General features: G+C 45.8%; 1 protein-coding gene across 2 annotated transcripts in view; it reads right to left on the bottom strand.

The window, feature by feature from the left end:
• Positions 1 to 24,897, bottom strand: part of SETBP1 (SET binding protein 1) — a 257,268-nt gene that overhangs the window by 221,603 nt on the left and 10,768 nt on the right. For both annotated transcript variants that reach the window (XR_014517224.1, XM_083465686.1), the window contains exon 2: positions 12,581 to 13,237. Coding sequence is in view for 1 of the 2 variants with exons in the window: in XM_083465686.1 (XP_083321812.1) it covers positions 12,581 to 13,096 (516 nt within the window). In the remaining variant the exon portion in view is untranslated. The remainder of the gene's footprint in view (positions 1 to 12,580; positions 13,238 to 24,897) is intronic.

The following is a 24,897-nucleotide window of genomic DNA, read 5'->3' on the forward strand; positions in this document are numbered from 1 at the left end:
AGAACGTGTCCAACTGGCACTGCCCTACTGGCAAACGAATCAGCAACTGTTTACATCTCTTAAGGATAGTGCGCTTCAGTTCTCAGTTGCACACAGAAGTATGCTGAAACTCACCTGTGGCCCCATATGCACTATACAATTAAAGCAATATCATTCCACTTTAAACAGTCATGGCTACGCCCAAAGCTTCCTGGCAATAGGAGTTTGTTGCAGTTGCTGCTAGTTGTTTCAAGACCCCCTGTTCCCTTCTCAAGAGTTCCCTGGGAAGAGGGATTGACTGTTAAACCACTCTGAGAATTGTAGCTCTCTAAGGGGAAAAGGGGACTCCTACCTATTAATTCTCAGGAGCCCTAACAAACTAAAACTCCCAGGATTCTTTGGAAGAAGCCATGACTGTTTAAAGAAGAGTGATACTGCTTTAGATGCACAGTGCAGATGGGGCCTGTGTTGCACTGTGTTGCACTGGTCACTCAAGTTCAGATATGTCACAGATTTAGGATACCTTGCTATAATTGGCTCATGACCCTCAGCTTTTCTCTCTGAGATCACTCAAGCATCATGTAGTGGGGAACTTGCAGTGTCACACTGTTGGTTGATTCACACACCACCTTTTGCTTTGAAGATCGCTTCGAAATTTGCACTTATCCAAATTTCATGATGTAGTCCTACAATGAAAAAACGTGGACCAAATAAAGCATATACGGTCATACCTCGGAAGTCGAACGGAATCTGTTCCAGAAGTCCGTTCGACTTCCAAAACATTCAGGAACCAAGGTATGGCTTCCGATTGGCTGCAGGAAGCTCCTGTAGCCAATCAGAAGCCGCAGAAGGTGCAATAAATGTTTGAGTTCCAAAGAAAGTTCGCAAACCGGAACAATGACTTCCAGTTAGTGACGTTCAGGAGCCAAAATGTTCGTCTCACAAGGCGTTTGACTTCCGAGGTATGACTGTTTTGGAAAATATCTGCAGAAAAAAACGCCCATATTTAGCAAAAAATAACACCAAAATATGAGCCATACTAAAAATGCAAAATAATAATAATATATACACTAGGAGAAATGCACACAACTATCTTCATACAGACTTTTAAAAATAATAATAATAATAATCAAGTTTGCAAACTAAGGCATACATAGGGTGAACTGAAACCAAATTTGGAACAATGAGAAACTGTATGGTGGTCTGCCAGTCTGTCGCCTGCCTGAGGGGCAGGTCTATTTTTGGAGTGGGCAAGGGCTTCAGAAGGCACGATACATGGCTGGTGGTCTTTGTTTGGCTTGGTGGGTCACAAGTTATAGATGCCTGCTTTACAACATTATGCTTGAAGGAGGAGGGGAAGTTATGGCCCCTCTCTCTCCACCCCCGCCCATTAACCTCACTTCCCTCCTCCTCCCATAAAATGACAGAAAAATCAGCCACACTAAAATGCTCTCTTGGAATGGCAAGTGTGGTGCTCTCTGCCCTCAGCTGCCCTTAACCAGTTCCAATTACTTCCTGACCACAGCAGCTCATTTCTAATAAATACACAAAGCAGCGCAAGGGACATTTTGTTTTATCATGTTTCAAAGAGACTGGAGGCTTTGTTTAAAGGCACAGGGACACCGAGTGCTAAATAAACCAGGAAACACAACTGAGGAGACTGCATGGAGATATATATAACACACACAGAGAGAGAGACAGACACACACACACAGAGCCAGGGGGCTAGAGGGCTATGGAGAGGAGAATTAAAATAAAATCCAGCCTACACAGTCAAGGAAGCCATGTGAGTAAATTTGAAGGCTATGAGGACCTTGCTTTCCATGGTTCAGTAACAAAAATATGTGTCAGAAATATCCATCCATTTACAGTCATACCTCGGGTTACAGATGCTTCAGGCTGCGTTTTTTCAGGTTACGGACCCGCCGAAACCCAGAAATACTGGAACGAGTTACTTCCAGGTTTCTGCGGTCGCACATGCACAGAAGCGCTAAATCGCACTTTGCACATGCGCAGAAGTGCCGAATCGCAACCCGCGCGTGCACAGACGCGGTGCTGCGGGTTGCGAACGCTGCGGGTTGCAAACGTGCCTCCCGCACAGATCACGTTCACAACCCGAGTGTCCACCATACTGGAGAAAGAAACAAGGAACGCTATAAAAATGCAAAATATGAAAGCTTGATCCTCAGCCTACTGGCCGTCAAACACCAACTCAAGGGTGAAAGTCAGTACACAAATTTAATAAATAAATATTGAAATAATAATCAGTTACTGGGGAAATTATTCTGCACAACGGCGCTCCATGCAGCAGAGGCAATGCTTAAAGTGGCCCTCCCAAATGGTGGCTGGTGGTGGGGATGGATGGGGTATAGATGCAGGTGCCCTTTTCAGCTGAGTGGAAGTTCTGTTTAACTCTTCAGTTCTGCTTTGACTCAGCCTTGGTCTGTGGTGGGTCTCCAGGAAAAGGACATTCCACACTTGATGGGAAAAGATATACAGGCAGGGTTGCAGCTGCTGGTCTGAGCATGTGGGAATGTGCGGAGAAGTCTCTTACACCTACTGGGCCAAGGCTGTGTTTGGCTTCATAGGGTGAGTTGACTATAAATGCACATGGGAGAGCAGACCCACAGAGAAACAGGGAGGAGCTGGCTTTGCCTGGTCCTTGTCTGGTGGCTCTCCCAGCATGTGTGTGCGCTTTACACTGCAACAGTCATTTGACCTGTGGAATACATTCTGTACAATATATGGACACTGTACAACAACTGATGCTCCCTAGACCCCATTCACGTGACTTTTTATCAAACCATGTTCTCCATATCCCCCATCCTTACATGACTGTTGGAAACCCAATGCCTTGTGGGCAGTGATTGTGACGTCTAAATCAGGGATGTCCAACAGGTCAATCAAGATCTACTGGTAGATCCCCACGAGGTTTTGGTAGATCGCGGTCACTCTCTGGCTCCCTTTCCGTAGAGTTGCTAAAACTGACTCCTGCCCCTGTTTGATCTCTGGAAGGGAAGACCAGGCTTTCTCTGAGCTGCTGTTTTCATCCATAACAATCTTTTTGAGAGTGACTTTACCCCTTTGTTCCTTGCCTTCCAAAAACGGAAGTCCCCCCCCCAAAAAAAGCTTTTTTCAAAACCCTAAAAAATGGGCTCAACAACTTTGAGATCACCGCCAGTTTTTAATTCTCAAAGTAGATCGCAGTCTCTTGAGAGTTGGCCGCCCCTGGTCTACATCACAGTCAGCATGGATAGCTCAGTTGGTTAGAGCGTGGTGCTGATAACAGCAAGGTTGCAGGTTTGATCCCCATATGGGACAGCGGCATGTTCCAGCATTGCAGGGGGTTGGATTTGATGATCCTCAGGGTCCCTACCAATTCTATGATTTTGTGTATTCAATACTAGCAAGCAAACTGTGTTGCTCCAAGCACATGGCTACTTCTATATAAATATTATTCAGTAGCGCTAATCATAACAATAAACATTACAGTAACTTCTCATCCTTTCCCATGACACAGTATACTTTGTTTTTCATTATTTCCGTTTCTGTATATAGCTGAAGCACAGTGAAACCAGACACAAAGTTTCGCTTCCTGGTTTTCATACGCTACTATCACCTGAAAAGAGCATGAATCACAGCTGTGATGGATTCAGCCTGCTTCAGCCAGCTTCCCTGCAGAAGGATCTCTGCATCACCAAAACCAAAATCTTACACGAGTGCCTATTCTACTTCTCACTGGTGGTTTGGTTCAAATCTCACGCCAAATAGTGTTCAAGGAGATTTAATTACAGTAATGGCCCAGTTAAGATCTTCCATCTAGGTGTCCCCATTTGGCCTGTTTCAGCCAAGGCACACCAGCCCATCTTACAACTTACACTGGGCTTGCATTGCATCGTCATGATCACCAGCTCTCATATAGCACAGCTAGGCAACCGTGCAACAACCACTGATTGACAGGTGGGCTGCTCCCCACCAGTCAGATCCAGTATGTTGGCTATACTGCCTGGGGCTGATGGAAGATGGAGTCCAAGTTGGGAGTCAGTTACCAGGAGGCTGGGCCCACTTCATGTTCAAACTACTCAACTTCAAGAAGCTCTACTCGAGGGCCATATTTCTCCATGTGAAGCTGCCCAGATCCTGAGGTCATCATTTGAGGGGCCTTCTTTGTGTGTCTCCTCCAAGGCTGGACCAGCCTCTTTTATTACAGCTCCATATTTATGGGGTGCTCCCCCAAGGGAGATCTTCTAGCACAAACCTTTTTAGGCTTAAAGTCATCTTCGGTTCCCGGGAATTTAAGAAGCACCAATGACTGGATGTTTTACTCTAACTGTGTTTACGTCTCTTCATTCCTGCATTTTATGCTTGTCATAAATTGCTTGGGGACTTTTGTTGTGGCAAGCAATTCATAAATTCAACTAACCTGACCTAAGCTATTCACGGACCCCTAAGAAATATTAGTTACTGATCCCATGGGAATCTAAAGAAAGGTGTGAGGAATGAGTAGAAGCAGGGAAAGTCCTCTGTCCCTCTCTCATCAGCCTCTTCATCATGGAATATTTCATTCATATATATATATATATATATATATATATATATATATATATATGAAAAACCCACAGCCTTCTCATGGAATGAAGAAAAGAAGCTTATTCTGGCTTCAAATCCAACTGCAAATCCCAAAGGAGAAGATCATATGCTCAGAGGGGATCCCACGATGGGCTGCCCTTTTCAGCGAGAAGCCACCATGGAACGTGAACATCCAGGCACTCTGCTCAAGCCGCCCACAAGGGGAAAGAATACGGCTAATGCGGTGGGAGGCAAAGGCACCAAGGAAGCCCCCAAGAGCCTGCTGGGAAGGAAAAGCAAAGGCAGAGGCAGCCAGTGATCTGGAAGGGAAGCAGGGAAAGAGCACAATGCCCACAGGGCCCTCTGAAAAGGAATGGTTGAGCAGCGAGTGAATCCTTAAGGAGCAAGGCAGGAGGGAGAGAAGATGCTAGCTGGCTGGGATATAGGCAGCACATTTCAACTAACACAGTCTTAATCCAAGTAAGAGAGCAGGGAAGGGCCATAACTAGGGGGCAGAGCTAATTGCGTTGCATGCAGTGGGTCCACAGTTCAATCCTCAGCATCTCTCCAGGTAGGGCTGGGAATGTCCCCCTTCCCTGGGACCCTGGAAAGCTTCTGCTGGTCAGTGTTGAGCTAGATGGACCCAATGGTCTGGAAGAGGAAAGGTTCTGCAAACACCCTTCCAGCAGAATATCTGGCAGCACACGAGAAGCGTGAACAGCTCAATACAAAACACACAACTTGCCATCTGAGCACAGGAGTAGGTGGGATACAACCTGGGGTGGGAAGGGCAGCACAGTGCAAGAATTCCTGGCACCATCTTGAGTGGACTCTGATTTGGTCCTCGCAAGCCCTGCCTGCCTATTGTGGGTGAACGGCAACCAAAACATTCAATGAATTCTGTTGAAAGCCGCCCAGAGTGGCAGGGGAAACCCAACCAGATGGGCAGGGGAAATTATTATTATTGCAAACGGGTGACAGAGGATCACACTCCATGTATCTGATGAAGTGGGATCTTGTCCACAAGAGCTTATTCCATAATGAAAATAAAATGGTTTTCAAGTTTTTGCCACAAGACCCTTTGCTGGTTTTGCTGCAGCACTTGCACCTCTGGAAACCTCGGTCCTGCTTGTACAGCCCAGTCACATCACATAAGAAGCTAAGCATGGTTCAGAACATCAAGCCAAGTCCCTGCACTTGTCCAGAGAGGGTTTTCTTTGTGCAGGTTTGTAGTTGTTTTAAACTGCCCACTCGCCTTGCACCGAGACAGATGTTTCCCCAGTTACTTATTCCTACAGACTGAGAAATATCAGAACAGCGAGGCAGTCCATGGGTCACCCATCGACAGTCCCTCATTGGTCAGTCCCTCAAGTAGCACCCATGCCAACCATCCCAACACAACATTGTCTCATTATATTTGTTTCTGCTCCCTTCCCCACTCTGCTCTCCCTTGAAAAACACGGGAGGAAATTTACTACTTCCAAACCGGATACAACCCCTTATCACAAAGCTGATAATGTCAGTCACTCTTCCCAGAACGAACAAACATAAAAGTGAAATTCCATTGTCTAGAACAGCGTGTTACATAAAGGAAAGGTGTTCTAATGAAATTCATAATTTGGAGTGCTGCACTTTTAAAAAGTGAGAGTAGGGAGAAAGTGACAAGTTAAAGCAGCAAACAAACAGAACTCAATAAGCTGAAAGGCTGCTGCCCAAAGGACTAACTTTCCTGCTACTTTTAAGCATAGTGATCACAGGTGTATACCAAATCAAACACCTACTTCATGCTGGAGGCCTAACACACAACCTGGGGTGAGAAGCCTTTGGGTGACTGTAATAGCTATTAGTTCTCGCTGCAACCACTCACTGACAGCTTCCTTCTAGCGGTTCTTGAGCACTGCCACCCTCCCACTGCAGTTGCTCACCCTTGCAATTTCCTTTCTGAACCTGCTAAATATGTCAGACACAGCTGGAGGGTGAGTAAAGCAGGCCAGGGGCTGTGATAAGAGCTGGAAGAAGGCTCTGCAAAACCACAACAGTCATCAAGAGGCTTCCCGTTGGCCTGCAGGCTAACTAACCACTCGCATCACATCCGACTGCAGGTACCAAAGAGATGACACTACAGTACTCTAGCTTAGTGCTTCCTCGTCTTATGCATCAGTGCTGCTCAGTGTTAGAAACTCAAGAGATATAAGCTAGGCGCTAACCTTTAAGCAAATGGCACCTTAAAGCTAGATTACGGTCACCACAACAGAATATCTATTTGCCAGGGGGTTGGACTAGACGTCCCTTCCGACGCTACGATTCTATGATCCCAACTACATTGACTGTAGCTTGCTCTTACAACAATTCACTTGTTCCAGTAAGCAAGGAAAAACACACACAGCGGAAATGGAAATGGTATTGACAACAGACTAAGGCAGAGGTTTTCAAACCTGGCACCCAGAAATCTCCACGTAGTAGCAACTGGACTCATGCCAGGAGCAAAACATGCCTGGCGTCTGGAGAATTTCAAATACTGGTGCTGCTCAAGTAAAATAGAAACTCGTACGTCAGATGCAACAGGATTCACATGGATAGCCTAGCACAGTGGTTCCCAAACTGTCCTCCCCCCCCCCCCTGGATCACTTGGAAATGGCCAAGGGTCTTGGAATACCACTTAATCATTTTTCTGCCAGTTGTGGCTATTGTAATGTTAAAAAAAAGAGAGGTAAAGGTAAAGGAGCCCTGGGCTGTTAAGTCCAGTCAAAGGTGCTGCGCTCATCTTGCTTTTACGCCGAGGGAGCTGGCGTTTGCCCACAGACAGCTTTCTGGGTCATGTGGCCAGCAGGACTAAACCGCTTCTGGTACAACAGAACACCGTGATGGAAGCTAGAGCACACGGAAACACAGTTTACCTTCCCGCCACAGCTGTGCCTATTTATCTACTTGCACTGGTGCGCTTTCAAACTGCTAGGTAGGCAGGAACTGGGACAGAGCAATGGGTGCTCCCCCATTGCGGGGATTCGAACCAGCAACGTTCTGATCGGCAAGCCCAAGAGGCTCAGTGGTTTAGACCACAGTGCCACCCACGTCCCTATTGTAATGTACTGTGCTAGACACTGTATGATTCCTTTGTGTTTCAAATGCCTCCTGGTCAATTCAGGTCTTTCCTGCTCACCTTTGTTCTCCTGTGTTGACTGTCTTCTCTCTCACACACACACTACTTCCTCTTGCTCTGTCTTTCACATTATTTCAAGTTGTGGGCCTCCTGAAGGAAGCTTGCAAAACACTGCTTGTCCACAGACCACATCTTGGACAACCCTGGTCAGGTAGGCAGGCTCATGCACACCCGAAGCATAGGGCACTCTGACCCTGGTGCGCGCACACCCATCAAAAACAGGGTGGAAAGAGGTACTTACAGGCCCTGATTTCCTACTTGTAGGTTGTCTTGGAAGAGTTGGGTGCTAAATCAAAGATTGCATTAATTTTCCATTTATAGATAACAGCCAGAATCCGGGAAGCTCAAAATTGGAAGACTAATCTGGTCCCTTCCATTCATGCTTGGTTGGTTAAAGTCCAGACAACCTTGAAACGGTTGAAATTAACATATTGTATCAGGTTTAGGGAAGGGAGCTTAAAGCCCCTTTGATTTGGGGAATGACTTTAGCAAAGTCATTCTAAATAAGAGACAGTATTCCTGTGGGAATATTGATGATAGAGAGAAATGGTGGACTTTACATTGCACAGGGCTTGCATCATCCTGGATCGTGGTCACTTAGGGTGGGTGGGTTTTTTAAGAGTCCAGCCACACCCTGCTTTTTGCATTTCAAGTTTCATGCATGAGCACCAAAACATTGGTGCTGCAGTGCAGATGCACCCTGACATTAGAGCACCGGAATTTATTAAAATGTCTATTTTATCCTTGAGAAAGCAGGATCAAATGAATAATCAGAGTCTGAAACATCCTAAAAGCAAGGGAGAGAAGATCTGGATAATGGAACCCAGGAGAACATTCACACTGGCCCATTTACCACTGATTTACTCCTGAATGTCACCTCCCCACAGCATTAGAAACTGAGATATGAAAGCTACGTACGAAATGACACCTTAAACCTAGGTTATGGGCCAACAACATAGGGTCTAGGTGTGTTTTTTTAATAACAAGAATACGGTGCTGAAAATGTATGAACTGCAGCTAAAATATGATGTTCATTTTTAACATGGTCTAGTCCTTCCCCTGCCCAACCCCCTAATATTCTTAAGAGGGTCTCTTCTCCAGTCTTCAGAGAGTGGCTGGAAGTGGGGAGGCAGAAAAGGGTATTCCTTTCTTTCCACTCTGCAGTTTTAATCTGAAATCTTAGGCACAGCACTGTGCCTGGAGCTGAGAAACTGCTCATACTAAGGAAATTCCCTGTTGCAAAATGCGCCTAGAACAATGTGAGTTTCAAACATCCCCCCTTTTCATGCAGGAAAGATATGGTTCTGAGCTACAGGAGGGCATCTTCTGCTTTCCTAGGCAGCATCCTCTGCGCATGTGGGAGTCATGGGACAGCCATAAATTACAGCTCTGATGGTAAGAGTTTGCATACAAAGATGAAAAAGTACCGTGGCCAATGACAAGTGATTCAGTTAGCATTTCAAGGTGAGTTTACATAATTTGCAGTTTTCAAAACAATACACAAACCGAAATACAGACAGCCTTTGATCGTCACATCTCTCCAGATTTTGCAATGCAGCTCTCCAGCCAAGTAGTGTGTACAGAAAATGTAAATGCTTGGGAAAGTTTTCATCTAAATTTTTCAAAATTAATAATTATAGAAATATGCATTGTATTGGGAAAAACTGTTTTGCAAAAATGTGTGTATCAGACAAAGTTGCACATAATAATTGCATACATCAGGAGAATTCTGCACAAACCCAGCGAGAAATTTCCACGAGGACTTGAAAAAATATCGCAAAGAGGTACAGAAATGAGGAGAACTGAGCATAAGGTTGGACCAATGAGAAACGGAGAGAAATCAAAAGTGACAGATTCTACCTGTGAAAGCCGAGAGCAGATTGTGCAAAATGGCCCCAGGTACAATGATCTGGGCAGACTCACTACATGGGGCCCTCACCAATGTTTCCCAAAGCAGACACATTATGCCGTATCCATCTTTAAACAGCCACATGGACCTGTCTGGGCCTGTATTTCCAGACACATGTATGTGCATGAGAAACATGCATGTGCACTGACGGCCCCTGCAGCAATCATCATAACATGCAGAGCCGCTTCACTCTCCAGAGAGAAGGCAGTCAAAGAAAAGAACAGTCATCCCCGAATTACTGCCTAAAAATAAACTCACCTCAGAACCACAACACCAGCGATTCTCAAAATATTTTTCTAATGAGGAGCCACACCTTGGGAGAAGCGGAGGCTGCCTTCTCCAATTGCCTTCTCTTCCCAGGTTGCAATGATCGCAAAACACCCCTGAGGCAATTAGAGCAACAGAGGAGAGCGGTTCCTTAATGTGTTTGCTTTGTGTCTTGAAACACAACAGCGCAAAAGTGGCTGGCAACCAAGAGGATATCCCCTAAGAAGCTGGAGCCTGACTGCTTTGGGTCCAGTGGCGAGTCCCTGGAAATGTGTCATCTTTTATAATACATTCTCTGAGCACCCTCAAACCCTGATTGGTTCCCAGCCTGGCCTCCTGATTCGCTAGGAACCTTACAAGAACTCCCTGGCTCAAGCAAATCCCCAAGCTGCGATCCTATACGTGCCTACCTAAGCATAAGCTCCACTCAACTCAGCAGGACTTACTTCCGAGTAGGCATGCAATGCCTATCTTCAATAACCTTCAATAACTCTCCTTCTACTTTATCCAGATCTTGATTAACTGACATTTGGTTTCCCCAAAGACAAGATTCCTGTACCTTTAAGGCAAAAAAAAAAGAATGCTAATGGACCCCTGGATGGTTAAGTCCAGTGAAAGGTGACTATGGGGTTGTGGTGCTCATCTCGCTTTCAGGCCGAGCCGGCGTTTGTCCACAGACAGTTTTCCAGGTCATGTGGCCAGCATGACTAAATCGCTACTGGCACACGGAGGACCATGACGAGTGCCAGAGCACACGGAAATGCCATCTACTTCCCCGCCACAGCAGTACCTATTTATCTACTTGCACTGAAATGCTTTCGAACTGCTAGGTTGGCAGGAGCTGGAACAGAGCAACAGGAGCTCACCCCATCGGGGGGATTTGAACCGCCGACCTTCTGATCAGCAAGCCCAAGAGGCTCAATGGTTTACACCACAGCGCCACCTGCATCCCTCCTGTACCTTTAGCAGTTATGCAATAAGTAGAAATCGACCAGTTGAATCTTTCCCCATCCTGTGAGGGGTGAGAATCAAATCGGAGCTGTCCCCCACAATTAGGGATGCTTCACAAGTTTCCATATCCCCCACCAACAAAAAACATGGCTGCTCTGCCTCTGACTGTTGCACTGCAAGCAACAATACCACGGATGAAGCTCCATCTCAACATGGAAGGTATCACAATAAGGAAAGTTGTTGAATTTCTCAACTCCTTTGCAGCAGTTGAAGGTTCAAGAGCCCCCAGAGATTTGGGAAAGGAGAGGCATTAGGTCTAGAATGATTTCGTGGTGTATCCTAGACCTCACCCTTGTGGAAGCACACCAAACCAGACCAAGGCTGGTTTGAGAAGTGGACCTTCCATGTGCTGTTTCAGTGCTCTAGAACTTATCCAGTGGCCTTCCATAATAAGGTGCACTGCAGAAACTTCACCCTGACGTCGCATCTAAAGTGGTGTTGCTCCCTTGAGTGGCAATCCTCTTCCAAATATCTCACCCCAGGCCCTTCTGTACAACTAGATTAGAGCCACTGAAGGGATGCATATTATCCCCCCGCTCCTCAAATTTCAGCACGCAGACAGACATGTTAATTGCAAAACACCTTCTGAAAGTCGGCTGTCATTCCAAGGGTCTGCAAGATTGTTAATAAATGTACTTTCTTCCCAAAGATTCCTCTTCTACAGAATAAAACATCCCCCCACGTCCATAACGCACCATGGAATGAGTCCTTGCTCCTGCGTGCTCTCGAGAAGTACTCAAAACAGAAATCCCACCACTTGTGGCTTGCCAAAAATGAACATTTTCAGAAAGAAAGAAAGAAAGAAAGAAAGAAAGAAAGAAAGAAAGAAAGAAAGAAAGAAAGAAAGAAAGAACCACTTCTGCTGTTCCTCATTTCAAAGTCTTCCACCTCTGTCTTTAAATCCCTAACAGTTGAAATGATATTGGGGTCGGGTGGGCTTTCCCTGGAAAATCTACTTGGAAGTTTTTGCCTTGCAGAGAGCACCCCATCCATGGACGACTGGATTTTTTCTTTAAAAGGAAAAAAAAAGCAAACATCACACAATCCACCTAATGCAGACCTTGCTAATGAAACAACCAGACGATCCTCTGCTTCTGGAAAACCTTCTCCCTGTATCTATCCCTTCCTTGTCAACACAGCCTGTTAGAACTTGCTCTGATGCAAAGAAGCCATTAAGAGAGACACGCACACCAACAGAGACTGTAGTTGCACGCCGGAGCCTTTAAACCGCACGAGCTCTTCCGGTCTTAAAGGCACGGCCTTTGTGTGCATAACACTAACAGGGCCATTATATTGCCCTTCAAATGGCTCTTTAAAACACCCTTCAGCTGAACCCCCGACAATGGCAAGGCAGCTGGTGTGCGGGGGGCCAGGGAGCCGCTTATGCTAATAGCATTCTCCCCGTTGTCTTGTTACGCCCACCCATCCCCCTTTCTCCACCTCCATCTGTTTATCCCGTCCACCTGTTGTCACATATTTAGTTTGCAAAAAAACCCACCCTTTTGGTGCACAGATTGCCTCGCTCACTCCCGAACCAAACAAGGCTGACTTCATGTGACAAAGGAGATCCCCTAAAGTTAGCAAGACAGAGAAGGGCAAAATGTTGCATTCAGGACACCGGCGGATGCAAGAATAAAAAAAAAAATGAGGATCATGGAGAGAAAAGATGGAATGGATTCTCTTACCTTCTTCTTGGAGTGTGACCGGTCCTCCTCTTTCGCTAATTTGCTATTTTTCCCAGCTCTCGAAAGCTTTTGCTCCCCTGACTGCTTAATGGTGATTTTGATCTCGGGAGGGCATATATAGTTCTCCAAGTTCTTGGGGGGCTTCTTGGCTCTCTTGGTCGTCTGGATTTTCAGCTTAAGACTCCCCTCTGTAAAGTTCGCCTCCTTGATGGAAAACTCCTGCTCTTCCAAGCCGTCTCCGGCCACCCATTTCTCGCTGTCTGTGTTGGAAGCGGAATCCACGTCTCTCCCGGAACAGAGCTCGTCTTCTTCTTCGGGCTCCATCCGGTCACTGCTCACAGGGATCCCTTTGGCAGAGCCGGGCTGAGGCGGCCTGGCCTCCGTCCCAGCGCCACCAGGGGCACCACCAGGGGCCTTAGCAGAAGCAATGGCGGAGCCCAGGAAATCCGACTCTCCTCCCCTTTGCCGGGAAGTGCCCGAATTCTCCCTTGGCTCCATGGCGACCCCCCGGTCCATGGGGTTTTTACACAGGGGGGAAGGGGAAGGTGAGAAGAGTTGGGGAGCCCCAAGAAGGGAATGGTAGCTTCTCAGTTAAGGTCTCTTAGAGTCCCAATAGTCCAACCACTGTGACGAGCTCAGAAGCATTCAGATCTGCAACTGGGGAGAAAACAGAAAGGAAAAAGGCTGTCAGAACTTCAGCAGCTACTGATAATGAGGTTTATGTCAACCTGGGCTTGTTCATTCATTCATTTACATCCTACAACCTTAATTCCATATGTGCAAGCAGACATTCCAAACACACACCTAGAATTCAGAATGGCACAGTTCAAGAAACTTGATTCACTTGTTTCTGCCAAATATATAAACTTGTTCTTTGGGCGAATGGAGACTTACTAAAAACCTTGGATGCTCAGGTTGTGAACGTAATCCAGGCGGGAGGCACGTTTGCAACCTGCAGCATTCGCAACCCACGACCCACGCGTCTGCACACGCGCAGGTTGCGATTCGGTGCTTCTGTGCATGAGCAAAGTGCGATTTAGCGATTCTGTGGATGCGCAAGTGCCAAAACCCAGAAGTAACGTGTTCCAGTACTTCCTGGTTCGGCGCGGTGCGCAACCCGAAACCACACAACCCAAAGCGTCTGTAAACCGAGGTATGACTGTAGTCACTTACCATGGTAAGGGCTACGACAGACAATTTCTGGCTATGGAGTTGACTTAAGGGGAAGGGAACTCCACTGCCCTCCACCCCTCAGACAACTGTGGTGGTTTTGGGGAAGGTGGCAATTCTCTATAACATTTGCATAGTGATGTGACCTTGTCTAGCATTTCGCCCGAGTCCTGAACAAGGCCTCACCTGGGATGAGGTCAGTGCTTGCATCATAACACTTCCAGTGTGTACAGCCCTACTTAACTCTTTCATCTGCACAGAGGCAGAGGGTTCAAAACCGAAAGTTGAATGTCATAATACAACCTGGGTCTTCGAACATTAAAGAACTAGCAGCCCGGGCTACATTCTGAAACAAAGATAGACAGACTCAGCAGGGCTTTTCATGGACACAAACATCATCTTCTCCCCATGCTGTATATTAAGAGGCTTGTGATTTGCAAATTTTCACTACCTCCCACAACCTAACTCCTTGCACAAGGCATTCTCAGCACCGAAATTTCAAGTCAAGCCGCCTCTACTATACTGAACGAGTTGCTACCGAAAGGATCCAGCAACCACAAATATATCTTAGTCTCATACTTGGAGCAGACCGCCCAAACCAAGTTAGGTGTGAGTGCATTGTGAACATGAGTTAGTTGACCCCTGCACTGCAGGGGGTTGAATTAGATGACCTTTGGGTCCCTTCCAACTCTATTATTCTATGACTCAATCCCAGGTAAACGCTAAATGAACCTGAGTGGCGTAGGGGACCAACAAAAGTATCTCACCAGAAGATCTCAGCGATCAAGGTGGAGCATAAGAAATCAATTGGTCCTTAAGGTAATTTAAATGTGGATAATACGTGTTTAATTACCATCAATGGTAAACAATGTTACAATGACTCTTGGTTAAACAATAAAAAATTGTCTTGCACTGATTTTTTAATAAGGTGTGTCCACTAACTCCTGTCTCTCTCACCTGGCTCTGGCACATACGCCTGAGCTATCAATGAAAACTTAATCCACCTGCCTGAATAATAGTGTCTATCTAGGGAGCTTCAAAGAGGCTGTTTCACCACCTCTAATCCCCATCTTTCCTCAGCTTGGGCTGTGCCAGAGCTGTGGGCAGAAGGAATTAGGACCTTAGGACACAATGAGGTAACAAAAAGGGAGCAGCCACAGAGCTAAATCAGGAGGGGAAAAGGAAGCGAGCGTTTGCTTGATGGGTAGCTGGTGATGTTCCTTCCTCAAAATGAAGGAACTCTTAAGTTTCTGAGACAGAAGGTCTGTTGAGGTCAAAGGGGGAACAGCAGAGAAAATCCAAGGGGGGAGAGAGAGAAAGAGAGAGAAAGAGAGAGATTAGGTCCATCTAGTTTAGTACAGTGGTACCTCGGGTTACATACGCTTCAGGTTACAGACTCCGCTAACCCAGAAATAGTACCTCAGGTTAAGAACTTTGCTTCAGGATAAGAACAGAAATCGGGCTCCGGCAGCGCAGCGGCAGTGGGAGGCCCCATTAGCTAAAGTGGTGCTTCAGGTTAAGAACATTTTCAGGTTAGGAACGGACCTCCGGAATGAATTAAGTACGTAACCCGAGATACCACTGTACTGTCTAAGGAACTCTCAAGGGTTTCAGATGCTGGACACTGAACCTGGGACTTTCTGGAGCAAGCTGGAGAGCCAATCAGAGCTTGAGGGAGGCAGCAGACCTAATCTTTGCTTGAAATATTCTGTGATCTGGGTTGCACATGAAGCTGCGCTACTTGATCTTCAAGTCCCTTTCAACTCCTTCTCTCCCCTCACTGATCATGTTTTATGAAGAACTCGCATCTCTCTCCATAGTAGTCTCCCGCCACTCTGAAATGCTTGCATCTTTCCTCACAGGAGAGATGTTCCATCACCTTTCTTCATTCTAGCTGCCCTCTCTGCATATTCTCCTACTCAATATATATCACCTTTTTATCGATTACTATCAGAAGGACTGACGCATATAAAGCCTTCAAAGGGAAAATTAAGTGCCAAGAAAGACTACAGTGGTACCTCTGGTTGCGAACAGGATCCGTTCCGGAGGCCCGTTCACAACATGAAAAGAGCACAACCCGCAGTGGTGTGTCTGCGCGGGTTGCGATTTGGCGCTTCTGCACATGTGCGTGGCGTCATTTTGAGCTTCTGCGCATGCGACGAAACCCGGAAGTAACCCTTTCCGGTACTTCCAGGTCACCGCAGGACGTAACCTGAAAGAACGTAACATGAAGTGGATGAGGCATGACTGTATCTCAATCAAAATTCTAAGTCTTCTTTCGATCCATCAATCTACCGCCACCCTTTGCTAAGGCATCCAAAATGCTGAATGAGGGTTCGAAAATCTCAATGGCCTGAACCATAGAACTGTCACATGGGTGCTGCTTAGAAATTGGAAATGCCATTCTCCAATTCAAAGTAGCACACCCAGAACTCTCGAGGCATGTGAAAAGAAGGCGCATGTGTCATTTATGTCTTCCCAAAGCCGAAGTGTTAGGTAGTAGATTACGGAATCATATTTGACTGTGCAATTAGGTTTGAGATGCCATAATTAGATCAGATAGTTACCTTTCCATGTAAGTAGCTAACAGAGTAACAGGAGAAGGGATGGGAAGGCCAACTGTGATTAAACAACTGATGCCGCCATAAATCACAAAGCCCATAAAGGAAACACAGCCCAAGGTGCCAGCATGCCAGAAAAAACATCGAGACAGAATGCGCTGATGTTCGAGTGCAATGCCATAGACGATAAAGCACCACCACTGCCTGTTTGTACAAAGAAGCATTTGGCCTGTCACTTTGGGCCCTAAGGGCCTCTGCTATCTATGCTGTCCCAAATGCCAAGAGCACGTGAAAAAGGAGGGGCATCACCTCCTGGCAAATAGAAGGGGAAGAAATGGAGGCAGTGAGAGATTTTACTTTCTTGGGCTCCATGATCACTGCAGTGACAGCAGCCGCAAAATTAAAAGACGCCTGCTTCTTGGGAGAAAAGCAATGACAAACCTAGACAGCATCTTAAAAAGCAGAGACATCACCTTGCCAACAAAGGTCCATATAGTTAAAGCTATGGTTTTCCCAGAAGGGATGTATGGAAGTGAGAGCTGGACCATAAAGAAGGCTGAGAGAAGACTCCCTGGAAAAGAACCTGATGTTGGGAAAGATGGAGGGCACAAGGAGAAGGGGACGACAGAGGACGAGATGGTTGGACAGTGTTCTCGAAGCTACCAGCATGAGTTTGACCAAACTGTGGGAGGCAGTGGAAGACAGGAGTGCCTGGCATGCTCTGGTCCATGGGGTCACCAAGAGTCGGACACGACTAAACAACAACAACACAAATGCTGAATGCTAAGCAAGGAAACAGCACATTAAGCCGGCTTATGGATTAATATTATTATTATTATTATTATTATTATTATTATTATTATTATTATGTCAATAAAGTAAAGGTAAAGGGACCCCTGACCATTAGGTCCAGTCGCGGACGACTCTGGGGTTGCAGCCCTCATCTCACTTTATTGGCTGAGGGAGCCGGCGTACAGCTTCCGGGTCATGAGGCCAGCATGACTAAGCCACTTCTGGCGAACCAAAGCAGCGCACGGAAACACCGTCTACCTTCCCGCCAGAGTGGTACCTATTTATCTACTTGCACTTTGATGTGTTTTCGAACTGCTAGGTTGGCAGGAGCAGGGACCAAGCAATGGGAGCTCACCCCATCACGGGATTCGAACCACTGACCTTCCAATCGGCAAGCCCTAGGCTCAGTGGTTTAACCCACAGCACCACCCGCGTCCCTAAGTGGTCGATAGCCAGGTGCAAAATGTGACTGGTGTCTGGCAAATTTTGAACACTAATTGGACCTGCACCTCAGCAACCTCAGCCACACCTCCTCAAGGTCCATCATTTTAGAAGCATGGGATAAGAATGAAATGAATGAATGAATGAATGAATGAATAGTAGTTTGGAGAAAAGGATGACAATTGGCATATTCAACCCATAATACTTTTCTATTCAGTACAGCTCCATGCCACTCACTAGCAACCTTGACAGTGGCAAGAGGCTTGGGTTTCTTGGTCCTCACAGCAACCTAGTGAGGCAGACCACAAACCATTTCCGTTTCACACCTGGTGAGCTACAGCTGAATGTGGGTGGCTGTCCAGCGCAGCTGTGAGGAAGAGGTTGGAAGAGTCCACTTCTGTTTTAGATGACGGTCGTTTGCAGCTTTAGTAAACCTCTTGTTTACTAAAGCAAGCCAACTGCTTGCTGCTTGAAACTGGCTTGTTTTAGTGAACCACAGTTAAGACTAACCACAGTTTACCTGTGCCCGGGTGTCATAGTAAGCGGGATGTAAAGGTAAAGGGACCCCTGACCATTAGGTCCAGTCGTGGCCGACTCTGGGGTTGCGGCACTCATCTTTATTGGCCAAGGGAGCTGGCATACAGCTTCCAGGTCATGTGGCCAGCATGACTAAGCCACTTCTGGTGCACCAGAGCAGCACATGGAAACGCCGTCTACCTTCCCGCCGGAGTGGTACCTATTTATCTATTTGCACTTTGACGTGCTTTAGTCTGTAACAAAAATTGAACCTCCCTGTGGCAGAAGAAGACAGGGAGCGCATAAGCCAGAGGCTCATCTGTGTAATTATTCACCATAGTTTAGTTTTGCAGCAAAAAGAATTTGTAAGTTGGCTGGGACCAGAGCCAGCCAGAATACAGAGCCTCTGTAGAATGCTTTACACAATGTAATGCCAAGTGATGTACATTATACACCTACGCTGTATACCAAGTTAAGTAATATGGGTTATGCAGCCACTCCTCAAGCTATAATACAAATCCTTTGAAAATTAGTGGTGATGGTGGAAACATATTGAGGGCAGGTGGGGAGATGACTCCCCTGTATTTCAGGCCACATATGATTATTTTGCAGGAACATCTTCACCTCCACCAATGGAATTTTAGATCAGAAGCTTGTACTCCTTTTGGTGAAGAATTTAATTCAATTTTTAAACCTGACTATGGCTCAACGTAGCCTGGGTAGTGTTTGTGTGAGTTGTAATCAAGTCTGAATAGTTCTTCGAGTCCCCCTTCCACATCCATGTCAACACAAGCAAGAGAATTCTCTTAGTTTAAGGAAACTGCTAGGGCAAAATAAAGTTTAAGTACCACCAGTTTTAGTAACAGCCATAGGTGTCAAAGTACTAGTGGCAGAAGTCAATATTGAAAGCAGATATTATTATACTGCAAGACCCGTAACAGTTTTACAGAAAACCAAATTCATTGATGAAAATGTGCAAATTCCTCTGCCTAACTTTCATAACACAACAAAGCTATCAATTTTCAGGGAGACTAAACCTGGTATTTGTAACTTCCTCTGCCAGTAACTTTTTCTCAACTTACTTTGCATGACCCCCAGTCATCTTTCCATACTGAATACCATCATTTGCATCCGACAATTGCACTTCGCAGTTCGCACTTTGCTCCAAGAGGCCATATGTGGAAAACGTGGGCACTTAAATACCATGCCATATTATATTCTATGGCCTGCAGTATTATACATCGAGGTTGCCAAGGCAAGTGTTCAAAAGTTGCCAGGCATTGTTCAAAATTCGCCAGGCGCGTTTTGCAACTGGTGCAGGTCCAACTGTGACCATGTGGAGATCTCTGGATGCTAGATTCAGGTAGGTAGCCGTGTTGGTCTGACACAGTCGAAATAAAAATAAATATAATAAAAATAAAAATATTGGTATCTGAAGAAGTGTGCATGCACGCGAAAGCTTATACCAGAACAAATTTAGTTGGTCTATAAAGTGCTACTGGACAATTATTATTATTTTGACTGCGTCAAACCAACACGGCTACCTACCTGGAATCTAGAATCATGAAAGGCACCACATTGAGCAGCATGAAATGGAAGTCCATCAGGTATCCAAAGAAGTATGCAGGCACACAAAAGCTTATACCAGAAGAAACTTAGTTGGTCTATAAGGTGCTTCTGAATGCTAGGTTGGTGACTGATCGCCCCGTCTGACTGACCCCTCCAGCTTTCTTAAGCAGGTAAAAGCAGAAGATCTTATTTATTGCATTTATATCCCCCCTTTTTTTTCAAATGAGTTCACAGTTCATTCCCCTCCTCAGTTAATTCATACAACTACCCGGTGAGGTAGCTTAAGAGGCCGCAAATGACTCTAAGGCTAGCCTAATGAGCTTCATGACTGAGTGGGGATTTGAACCCTGATCCCTCAAGTCCTAGTCTGACACTCTAACCACTACACCACACTGGCTTCCTAGAGTATTTCTGCTGTGAGGCAGCTATATAAATTGAGTAGGTAAAATAAAGATGGGGAAAGCAAAATGACGCTTAGAGAAGTGAAATATTTTCCTTGAAGCTTGAACTTGTTTTATTCTGGGTTGTTTTAATGTGTTGTAAGCCACTTTGAGATTTGTTCTTTAAAATGCAAAGCTGTATAGAAATAAATGAGTACAGTTATACCTCATGTTACATCAGCTTCATGTTACATTCTTTCAGGCTACATCCCGCGGTGACCCAGAAGTACTGGAAAGCGTTACTTCTGGGTTTCGCAGCTCGCGCATGCACATACGTGGTGAATCACAACCCGCGCAATGCGCAGATGCGCCGCTGTGGGTTGCGCTCTTTTCATGTTGTGAACGGGCCTCCGGAATGGATCCCGTTCACAACCAGAGGTACCGCTGTAATGATAATAAATTTCATTGGGGCTCGGGGAATGGCACCTTGTTGTGGTGACCACAACCTAGGTTTAAGGAGCCATTTATGTCTGAGTTTCGAACACAGACCCAGGCTAACTCAAGGCAGACTGGTGTCAACAGGGAGATTGCAATGGCTGGGCATTTTTTAACAGATGAAGCCACCATTAACAGAAAGACAACTGTGCATCCAGGCATACAGACATTGATCAGCCATCGTCTCTTCATGGGCACCATGGTTCCAACCACAATAGATGCTCACACCTTCAGAGGGAGGGATGTGGAGGTGGAGGTTGTCTCATTATAGACAGAGGCATCTCCCAAGCCAAGCAGAGAGTCCAAAATCAAAGAGCAATTATGCATCTCTAAGCACAAGGTCAAAGTTTAGCTGGCCCGAAGGGAGAAAGAAAACCAAGAAGAAGATTACATACGAGCAATTGATCCTACCAAGAGAGCAGAAAATAGGCCCAAAGTGAGATTAGCGAAGAATGTGTAACATAAGCAAGCCTCCCTGATGAGTGGCCCTACGGAGAGAAGCTGTACATAATATAGCGCAGTGTGCAGCTCATAAGTTATGAGTGATAATTGCTTCCAGATGAACCTCTCCTACTCACATCCAGAAGTCAGGCAGGCAGCATCAAGAAGCGGGGACTTTTCAGTGGTAGCGCCTTGCCTTCCTTCTAGCATTAGAAGCTCAGGTAAATAAGCTAGGCACCAAATGGGTCCTTAATCAGGGTTACGGTCACCCCAAACGGAATGTCTGGTTGCTATTTTGAAGCCAAGCGGCTCTAAAATCATACGACTTTTTGCTTCCTCAAATTCGTTCTGCTTGTGCAGATAAAATATCACGGGCAGAATTCTGCAGGATGTGTTGTTAGTGTGTGGAAACAGGCAAGATACAAGGATCCCCAGGCAGGCAGCTCCAGAGAGTGGAGAGGTCCGGCGCCCTGGCATCTTCACTTAGTCGCAAGTGGCCAATATCCAGGTGCAAATTGCACCTGGCGAATTTCGGACACTGCTTCCCTCTGTCCATCTGGGCAAGTCCTTCATTGATTTTCAAACAGAGATCCTGCTTTTCTCTCTCTCTCAAACTTCCAGCAAAGTTTTATGCCATTTTGAAACAGCGTTCAAAGTCTGGCGCTATTTCCACTTTCGTTATTGACATCTTTATTTGGCTTTTGTTTTTATTTTATTTTTTTTAAAAGCCTGTTAGCCAACTAACAGATCTACCAGATCAGAAGGCAAGTTATAAATACTGTAAGATAAATACTGCATATAATTCTACAGAGAACATTTATAAGTACTGAATAGTATTCAATGTGGCATTAAGGAGAACGTTCCGCCGGTGCAAAGATTTATCATCCTTCAGCAAGCTTCTTCTGTTGTAACTTTTAAACAGCTGCTGAAAACATTTCTATTCCATCAGGGTTATGTGTGCAATTAAGACCACGTCTTTCCACGCTAATTATCTGATTTTAACCTTTTTGCATGGTGTTTACTGTTTGGCTGTATGTACGGATGCGGGTGGCGCTGTGGGTTAAACCACAGAGCCTAGGACTTGCCGATCCGAAGGTCGGCGGTTCGAATCCCCGCGACGGGGTGAGTTCCCGTTGCTTGGTCCCTGCTCCTGCCAACCTAGCAGTTCGAAAGCACATCAAAGTGCAAGTAGATAAATAGGTACCACTCCGGCAGGAAGGTAAACGGCGTTTCCATGTGCTGCTCTGGTTCACCAGAAGCGGCTTAGTCATGCTGGCCACATGACCCAGAAGCTGTATGCTGGCTCCCTCGGCCAATAAAGCTAGATGAGCGCCGCAACCCCAGAGTCGGCCACAACTGGACCTGATGGTCAGGGGCCCCTTTACCCTTTACCTTGCGGTTGTTATGTACAGGAACCCCAGCCAGATGGGTAGGATATAAATGATAAAATTACTATTTTTTTTCTTGTTTTGAACCACTGGGATATTTTGTATATGAATTAGAGGTATATGATTTTTTTTATAACTGAATAATAAATGGTCCTCCTCTCTCCTCCCCTTCTGTGCCCCCTAAATATAGCCTAAGGGTTCTTCCAGTGCAGATTTTGGGGTGACATGGAGCACATACACAGAGAGAGGAAGTGAGGAATCACATTGCCCTACCACACCATATTTTCAAAGCTCATTCAACACACATTTAAAACACATGGTTCCCCCGGGGGAAAAAGAATCCTAGGAACTGTAGTTTGTTAGGGGTCCTGGGAAGTATAGTTCTGTGAGAAGGAAACAACACTTCCCAATAGTCTTTGGAGGAAGTCATGTGCTTGAAAGATGTACAGTGGTACCTCGGGTTACAGACGCTTCAGGTTACAGACTCTGCTAACCCAGAAATAGTACCTCAGGTTAAGAACTTTGCTTCAGGATGAGAACAGAAATCGCGTGGCGGTTGCACGCCAGCAGCAGGAGGCTCCATTAGCTAAAGTAGGACCTCAGGTTAAGAACAGTTTCAAGTTAAGAATGGACCTCCAGAATGAATTAAGTTCTTAACCAGAGGTACCACTGTATTTCAATGTGCTTTAAATGTACAACATGTTCAGGCAACTCCCCATTTACGCAGGGGTTATGCTCCCGGGCAGCAGGCTTTTATCGCATGTATCTGAAACACCCTTGGAAAAGCTTACAAACACCTTCTAAACCTCTGGGAACCCTTGAGAAACCAGCAACACTTATGAGACACTAAACTCCACCACAATCACTCCCTCCAAACCTCCTTGCTCCATACTCCAACTCGCCACCGGCCTCAATAGTCAGAGCAAGGGCTCCTGGAATTGCACTTGCAAAGGCACATGGGATTGCTAAGCACTGTTTTCATGCCTTTTTGCCCTTTCTGGGCTCTTTTAGGACTGTTTTGGCCATTTTTTAAAGTCGCTTCCAGGTTCGGCACAGCCACACATCAACTGGACGTGCGTAAATTGGTTGTACAATGTAAAATGGAGGCAGTGAGAGATTTTACTTTCTTGGGCTCCATGATCACTGCAGATGGTGACAGCAGTCACGAAATTAAAAGATGCCTGCTTCTTGGGAGAAAAGTGATGACAATCCTAGACAGCATCTTAAAAAGCAGAGCCATCACCTTGCCAACAAAGGTCCGTATAGTTAAAGCTATGGTTTTCCTAGTGGTGATGAGAGCTGGACCATAAAGAAGGCTGATCGCCAAAGAATTGATGCTTTTGAATTATGGTGCTGGAGGAGACTCTGGAGAGTCCCATGGACTGCAAGAAGATCAAACTTATCCATTCTGAAGGAAATCAGCCCTGAGTGCTCACTGGAAGGACAGATCCTGAAGCTGAGGCTCCAATACTTTGGCCACCTCATGAGAAGAGAAGACTCCCTGGAAAAGACCCTGATGCTGGGAAAGATGGAGGGCACAAGGAGAAGGGGACAACAGAGGACGAGATGGTTGGACAGTGTTCTCGAAGCTACCAGCATGAGTTTGACCAAGCTGCGGGAGGCAGTGGAAGACAGGGGTGCCTGGCGTGTTCTGTTCCATGGGGTCACGAAGAGTTGGACACTTTAAACAACAACAACAACAAAATTGGTTGTTGCCTGTACTCCACAACCAAACAGTCATTTCCTAGTTGCATGAATTGAAATGGGAAGGCCCCCACTGTTTATATGAGGCTCAGAAAAAAGAGATCTACTCATAAGACTTGTCAAATTTCTGGGTTCTAGGGGGAAAGTTCTGATTTATTCCAATTTTCCCCACAGACTGCCATCACAGCTTAGGGGCTACAGCACACTATGCAAATGTTTCAGCCAGGGAAATATGTGCAAAAAACAAAACAAAACAGAAATTAAATATAAATGTTGCCCCAAGAGAACCTGAGTTTTTATAAGTTGCAAAAAACAAGGCTGATTTGCATATGCCTGTTTTGCATAATTTATACCACTTTTGGAAGCCCTACAAAGGGACAAATAAAGGTCTTTGAGGCTCTAAGTCCTATTCACTGGAAACCTTCCCCAGTCCTCCTGGGGTTTCTGACATTACAACAGACATTTCGCTTTCCCGTCCATTTTCACAGGCGTGATATTGTATTCTTACATTGTCGTTACTCGCCCTGGGACCTTAAGGTGGGAAAGAAATCTGGTAATAAGGAATCTGCAGGTTGCAACCTGGCAACGGTCTCTGTAAAGGGCAGACACTCACACTGCTGTTTGTTTTTAAATGGAAGCTGAGAGTCTCGGGGTAGTAAACTTACATCCACTATCAAATTCCCCCCCTGGTGTAATTACCAGGTGCACACAGCCCTGCAAATTAAGATTTTGCAGGAATCTCCCTTTCCCGCCGCCCCCCATACTCCGGTGACCTGAAATGCCTCATCAACTGAATTATCTGCCGCATTACGGCTGCCTATTTATACAACGCTTCCAAATGCCTTCATATTGTTATGATT

This window comes from Podarcis liolepis (genome assembly GCF_965112155.1).
Source record: "Podarcis liolepis genome assembly, chromosome: 11".
Taxonomy (NCBI): domain Eukaryota; kingdom Metazoa; phylum Chordata; class Lepidosauria; order Squamata; family Lacertidae; genus Podarcis; species Podarcis liolepis.